Source organism: Alosa pseudoharengus, unplaced genomic scaffold (genome assembly GCF_046254945.1).
Source record: "Alosa pseudoharengus isolate Yale_2024_CS ecotype anadromous, Long Island Sound unplaced genomic scaffold, YU_APseudo_1.1 YU_APseudo_1.1_scf_10, whole genome shotgun sequence".
NCBI classification, from domain to species: Eukaryota; Metazoa; Chordata; class Actinopteri; order Clupeiformes; family Clupeidae; genus Alosa; species Alosa pseudoharengus.
The window spans coordinates 21,638,135-21,645,634 of record NW_027468565.1 but is presented as its reverse complement, the minus strand read 5'-3'; the positions used below and the strand labels follow the sequence as shown (position 1 = coordinate 21,645,634).

The window sequence follows — 7,500 nt, the reverse complement described above, 5'->3', positions numbered from 1 at the left end:
CATCCTCACTCTTTCCACAATAATATTGCTCTCTCCTCTCTTTTTTCTGTGTCTCATATCTTGTTTTTGTCTTTCTCACTGTTTTCATTGACTGCTTCCAGTTGTTTTTTTTCCTTTTCTGCTTTCTGTTCTCCTCTTTCCATCCTTTCCTCCCACTCATTTTTTTGTCCTCCACTCCCTTCACCTCTCTCTCTCTTTCTCTCTCTCTCTCCCCCTCTCTCAGTGGGTCACTAAGGACTTGCTGAAGCACTTCGTTAAGTCTGTCGCGCTTTTCTCTCTGGATGACCTCATCACTGGATATTCCCTCACTGGCCCATGAGCGGAGTTTACAGTCACTAGTTGGACTCAATTTTATATCCATGACCACATCCACTAGAGGCCTTGGAGGAGCTGTGTGTGTGTGTGTGTGTGTGTGTGTGTGTGTGTGGTATGGGGTTCTCTCTCTGTGTGTGTGTGTGTGTGTGTGTGTGTGTGTGTGTATACATGCAGGAAGGGAAAACTGCATCAGAGGATGTCTGTAAAGGGCCGTCCCCAACCAACCACTGTTCTGCTTGACTGACAGCCTTCTTTTTTCAGGATTATTTTTAATATTCCCCAACACATTTGCATGTCTTTATTTAAACTCGCAGAGAGAGAAAGAGAGAGAGAGTAACAGAGAGAGACAGAGTAACGGAGAGAGAGACAGAGTAACGGAGAGAGAGACAGAGAGAGATGTTGTTTTGACTGGGTATCTTTGTGAGTTTGGCTGATCTGGACACAGTCGTCTCACTGCAGTGTCTGTGTTGTTATGCCACCAACAGTCCCCTGTCCCAAATGTGTGTGTGTGTGTGTGTGTGTGTGTGTGTGTGTGTGTGTGTGTGTGTGTGTGTGTGTGTGTGTGTGTCTCCGTGTGTGTGTCACAGCTAGCCCCACCCCCCACCCTCATAGTAGAGCTAATTGCATCCCATGTTGGAGCGAGGGATGTGTCGTCGTGCCGCTAAAAACAAGAGAAAACGGGGGGGGGGGGGAAGAGGAGAAAAAAAGGAGTGAAAGGAAGGAAAAACACACGAACCTAACGAGGGGTAATTAGCAGGTCCCAGCAAGGCGGAGCTCCGCTCTGCTCCACCACTCACCGCTCCTCACCAGATCCAGCTCCGCTCTGTGGACTCTGCTAATTCACTTCTCGTCATCTAATTACCACACACAAACATGGCTGTTTGTCTTTCCTCCGAGAGAGAGAGAGGGAGGGGGGCAGGGAGGGAGAGAGAGAGAGAGAGAGAGAGAGAGAGAGAGAGAGAGAGAGAGAGAGAGAGAGAGAGAGAGAGAGAGAGAGAGAGAGGTAGGGAATTGTTAGAGAGAGGGGGGAGGGATTGGAGCGAGAGACCAAGAGAGGTAGAGAGAAGGGGGGGGGGGTTGAGGGATGGGTACGGAGAGGAAAGAAAGCCAGAGAGAGAGAGAGAGGGGGGCATCTTTATTGGCCTGTGTTAGTATTAGCCCCCTAGTCCCTACCTCCACATGAAAGTTAATGATGAATTAAGAGCAGTGCTACCCCCTAGGGAGTAACTTAAGGAAAACATGTCTTAGTGCTCTAAAGGTGATTTACATAGTTTTAAATAAAGGCGCGCCTAAATAGAGAAATCCATTTGTAAATGTATGAGCCCTCCAATACATCACAATTACAGTTGTTGCACAATTACAGTACTACTGTTTGTATTACATGATACAAACATGTTAAAGGTACACACATTCGTAGTCAATTAACCATGAGAGTTTATGACAATTCAGTAATAAGTAAGTATTGTATTTTGCATTCTATGCATATTAGACAAACTTACAGCATATTAAGTGAATGAGGTTATATTACATATTACAGTAGTTAATATAAACTATACACATATTAGTTACTTGCTAATGAAAGGCTCACTCCCAGACAGCTGACTGCTTTTAATGTATATTAGTATGCGTATTAAACATTAGTGAGAATTCATGACAAGACAGTGATAGAAATCAAGTGAATTGTTGTCATTCTCCATGCATATTTGTTGAGCCAATTGCCAGCATATGTTGTGGGGAAAGAAAATATACTCATTTACAGTACACATATGGCATAGTCCTTATAAACTGGTCGCAGCCTGTTTAAAATTGTGTGTTTGAAACTGAATTTGTAGCTAATGGAAACAATCCCACTAAATAATGCCATTAAATTTCTCTCTGGAAGTGAATATGAGCGGTAGTTTATGTGTGTATGTGTGTCTGTCTGTTTGTGTGTGTGTGTGTGTGGGGAGGGAGGTATATCTGTCATAATGTGTGTGTGTGTGTGTGTGTGTGAGTGTATGTGCATTGTGCATGCATATATGTGTGTGTATGTGTCTGTGCAGGCATTTGTGTACAAACTTGTATGTATGAGTGTGTGTGTGTGTGTGTCCATACTTGTGCGTGTGTGTGTGTGTCTCTGTGTCCATACTTGTGTGTGTGTCTGTGTATTTGAGGACTCTTGGCGCTGGGACAGTCTGTTACTCAGAGATAATGGCTCTCTGTAGAGAGGGGGCCGAACGCTCCAGCTGGCCCAGGCAGGGGTGGTGTGGTGCGGTGTGGTGCGGGGCGGGGCGGGGGAGACACACACACACACACACACACACACCTCCAAACCACCACGACCACCACCACCACAGGGGCCCCTGGGAACCCTCGGGAGCCCAGAGCCCCTTCATTAAGCAGAGGCTCCTGCTCAGGGACGGGGGCCACGCTGGGGGTGTATTCCACCACCCCAGCACCAGAGCACAGAGATAAGACCAGCCCACACCAGCCAAGGTGCACTGGTGCAGAGAGAGAGAGAGAGAGAGAGAGAGAGAGAGAGACTGGTGCAGGAGGTCATACTGCTGGCACATATGGAATATGTGTGTTTTGTATGTTTTTCCTACAACTTGTTATTTTTACTACTATTGTTAATACTACTTATTTTAGTAGTTTGAGTCTGTTATATGTTTCATGTTCTGTGTCACCACACCACATTCTCCCGAATGTTCGTTGGATTCTAAACAAGGTTCAGGCTTTGTCCAGTGCACAGCACATATAGATTGTGTGACGCATGCATGGTCTCTCAGTCATTTTGAGGCGATAAATATTACAGTCAAAATTGGCTTTTTAGTTCCACCCTCCACAATCAAAATCTGGCCTTTTATTTCCGCTCTGAGCCTCGTGATCGTTGACTGTAGGTGGCATTAAACCACTTATAAGCACAGCCTCTCCACACACAGCAAATGCACTCCAACAAAAAAATATCCACACCATCCCCAATGCACCGTTAAGACTGCAACGCCCTCGAGCCACAATGCTCTCAGAGGATTGGTCGATGCTGTATATTGGCAGACCTCCCAGCCAATGGGAGGGTGATCTGGGGAGAGGGAGGGGATCCAACAGTACATGTTGGTGTATAAAGGGGCCTTGTTGGTCTGAATAGCTCTTTAGAAATGATTAGTCTCCTTTGACGCCACTTCCAGCAAAGGGCCTGATTTCATTTGGGTTTCCCCTCTCAATTTGAGTTATGTACGAAAATACTCAAGTGCCTCACACAAATGGTCCAGCCGAGCTTTATTAAGGATGACCTCAGCACACTGTACAGCGGTGTGTGTGTGTGTGTGTGTGTGTGTGTGTGTGTGTGTGTGTGTGTGTGGTGATATCTGGTGTGCATAATGTAGGTGTGTGTAAGCAGTTCCTAATGCTGTATTTATGGGGGTTCAGGTGTGTGCATGTGCGTTTGTGCGAGTGTGCAAACCAGTTTGAAAGGAATCAGGCAAGTCGCATGAGCCCACTATAGCCACACACACACACACACACACACACACACACACACACACACACACACACACACACACACACACACACACACACACACACACACACACACACACACACACACACACACACACACACACACACACACACACACACACACTCCTCCTGGAGGTAAAAACAATAGTATGTGTTTGTTAGTATGACTGACGGGTCTGGAGTTGGTGCAGCTTGGGTGCGTGCACTGCATTGTGTGTGTGTGTGAGAGATTGTGTGTGATTTTCCGCCTTTAGTGGGTTGACAGTGACACAGGCAGCAGTAATGGAGGTAGCTTGCAAAGTGTGCTTGGGAGAACATACAAACCCTTCCCTAGTGTGCACATTCATACACACTCACACACACACACACACACACACACACACACACACACACACACACACACACACACACAGTTTCACCTCCCTCTGAGGCACCATCCAGTTGCTACTGCAGGACTTGGGAGCTGCACAGATAGAGGAGATGCTGTGGAGAGAGGGGTGCTTCTGATTGGACGGTTGAGCAAGTTAACCCCTCCTTCTGTTCTTTACTCTCATCCTTTTCTTTCTATTCCTCCACTCTCTTCCTACTGTGCTCTGTCCATCACCGTGGATGAGACAGGTACAGGAAGGTTGATGGATGGAGAGAAGAAGAGAGAGCAGTCTTAATGGAAAAGGAGAGGTGGAGGGAGAGAAGAGCAGAGCAGAGAGATGAGAGAGACAGGGAAGAGAGGAGAGGAGAGAGAGATGAGAGAGACAGGGAAGAGAGGAGAGAGAGAGGGAGGAGAGGAGAGGGAAAGAGGGAGGAGCGAGAGAGAGGAGAGGAGAGGGGTGTCAAGGGACAAGGTCCTGTCTGGCTCCTCCCCCGTTGCCATGGTAGCGGTTTGTGCTGGCATGTGCCTGGGTTGGCAGTGCCCATACCTCTGGCATGAGGGCACCTGGGGGAATGATGTGTGTGTGTGTGTGTGTGTGTCTGTGTGTGTGTGTATGTGTGTGTGAGAGAGAGAGAGTCAAAGAAAGGGTGTTTTTGCCAGGTTCATTTTGTATCAAGATTGAAAGCTCTCATGGATGAAATTAAGGGGTTAATGCACCTTGTGTGTGTGTGTGTGTGTCTGTGTGTGTGTGTGTGTGTGTGTGTGTGTCTGTGTGTGTGTATCTGTATTTTGCGTGTTAAATTATTGTCTGTTTATATGAGACATGCCTATGTGTGAAATTATTTCTTTATTAGTTTGTGTACATGATATGCCTTTGTTAGTTTATATCTGTGTGAGTCTGCATTTTGTGTGTTTGAGAGAGAACACATGTCTGCTGTGTGTGTGTGTGTGTGTTTGTAACTGCAGCTCAGAACTCTATCAGTGCTCTGTCAGTTAGGGGCTGCTCTTCTCCCTGTCCAGACGGTGCTCTCACCACTGGACAGATGGCCATCATCCCCCCCACCCCACCCCCCACACACACACACACACACACACACACCACTACCACACCCTGGCCTCAGCCCTTCTCTCCTCCAGACCCCCCCCCCCCCACATCCCACCTCCACAGCCCCCCCCCGCCCTTCTGCCCATGGCCTGAGAGAGGAGGGGGGTGGACGGAGAGTGGACAGAGGCTCGAAGATGGAGAGATGGAAAGAGGGAGCTGAGGGGAATAGAGAGAGAGGGAGAGGGGGATGGAGAGGGAGAGATAGATGGAGATGGAGATGGGGAGAAAGAGAGAGAGAGGGAGAAAAGGGGAGTGGAGAGAGTGGTGGAAATGAAGAAGGAACTGGAGCGCCTCCATTTTCAGCCTCCTCGTCCCTCACCGCACTGCACTCCGGAAGGCCCCAAAGCCCCTTGCTCCCCTCCCACCTGCCCGCAGCCCAAGCTGGGATTGGGCCTAAATCAACACCCTGGCTTTCCTCTGGCCTTCCCACTCCCCGCAGCAGCAGCAGAGATGGAGGCCGATGGAGTAAGCAGCAGCAATAGCGGCGGAGTGTGGGGCTCCAGACTCAGGGCCCAGGCCTCGGGAGTCGGGGCTCGGCCAAATTAGAGCTGATCAGAGGCATGGAGCGGAGCAGAGCAGCGCAATGGCCACCTCCCGCCTCGCTCTGATTGCCCTCGTCCAGGATGATTAGACAGGATGGAAGGCTCGAGGGAGCCGCTGAGCAGACCTGCCTCCTATACACACACACACACACACACACACACACACACACACACCACCATCACCACAACACACACACACACCACCATCACCACAACACACACACACACCCACACCACACATACTCCCCACCACGCACACTCACACCTCAACACACACACACACACACACACACACACACACCCTTCACTCATACACTCCTTCCCCCCTCCCTCCCACACTCTACGTCAACCTTTCCTTTTTCTCTGCCTCCGTTGTTCACCTTGATCCCTCCATTCCCTCTAGTGTGTTTGCACACTCTGCCTTTGTGATCTGCTAGCTTTCAGCCCTTCCTGTGTTTTTGTTCTCTCTTCCTTTTTTCTTTTGTTTCCTTGCTGCTCTCTTCCTCCTCTCTCTCCCTCCCCTCCCTCTCTCTCTCTCTCTCTCTCTCTCTCTCTCTCTCTCTCTCTCTCTCTCTCCCTCCCTCTCTCTCTTTCTCTCTTTCTCCTCCAGTCTCCAGTGCAGTCCTTTTGGAGGCAGAGCGTTTAATGTGATAATAAGGTGTGAAAATCGAGCCACAATGGCGGCTGGAGGATTGCGGTGGCAGATTTCTCCACTGGTCCACCCTGCGTGCCACCAGTGCCATCGCAGCGGCAGAGCTGGCAGAGGGGGCGGCCCTTTGAGCCTCGCCCGCGCCGTGCTGCGTCGCACCCCAGCCCTCCGACTCCTCCTGCCCTCCTCGTTTGCCTCACTTCCCTCGCTCTTTCTCCCTCTCGTTCTTCTCTTCTTCTCGCTCTCTCGCTTTTGTTCTGTCATTAGAGCGGTTGCTTCTTCGATGGGGTTGGATCACCGACTTGCGTTGCGGTCCAGTTTCCCCTCACAGCCCCCCAATGCAAATAGTTGGCGGCGTTGCTGTTTTACACATAGCGAGGGACGCTACTTAATGTTCTCCGTCATGGCTGGTTGTATTTTAATGTGGAGCTGGATTTGTTGGAAGCGGTCTGTTGTCAATAATTCCTTTTTTCACACTTTCTTCACACAAAAAAATGTGCAAAAACTGGAGAATTGTGACATTTCCTTTCATAGAAGAAAGTGTTATAATAAGGGTGACAGCAGGACACTGACTGTGACATGTCTTTATGATCTTAATTGAGTTAAGGTGCATATGTTCAACTCAACCTTTTTTCTTGTGTGTATGTGTGTGTGTGTGTGTGTGTGTGTGTTTGTGTGACCCTTAGATGTTCCTGCCCAGGAGAAGGAGGGGGAGTCCAAAGAGACGCGGGGAGCGGTCGAGGACGGCGAACAGAGCGTGACCAGCCATGATGACCGCATTGGGGATGACGACCTGGACGACGAGTCCATCTTCACTTGTGACAACTGCCAGCAGGACTTTGAGTGCTTGGCTGACTTGACCGAGCATCGCACCAACCACTGCCCTGCAGGTATGTGTGTGTGTGTGTGTTTGTGTGTTTGTTTACCCATATCTGTCTTCTCTCTGTGATTTTAGGAGTTTGACGCCCTTTCTTTTTTCCATGGCATTTTTAAAGTGCACGCTTAATGAATTCCAAAATAGTTA

At 49.1% G+C, this 7,500-nt stretch overlaps 1 protein-coding gene across 2 annotated transcripts in view; it reads left to right on the top strand.

Moving 5' to 3' along the window:
- The window catches only part of znf423 (zinc finger protein 423), a 160,133-nt gene that overhangs the window by 35,997 nt on the left and 116,636 nt on the right, over positions 1–7,500 (top strand). For both annotated transcript variants that reach the window (XM_076267554.1, XM_076267546.1), the window contains exon 3: positions 7,163–7,366. In XM_076267554.1, coding sequence (XP_076123669.1) covers positions 7,163–7,366 — 204 coding nt within the window. The remainder of the gene's footprint in view (positions 1–7,162; positions 7,367–7,500) is intronic.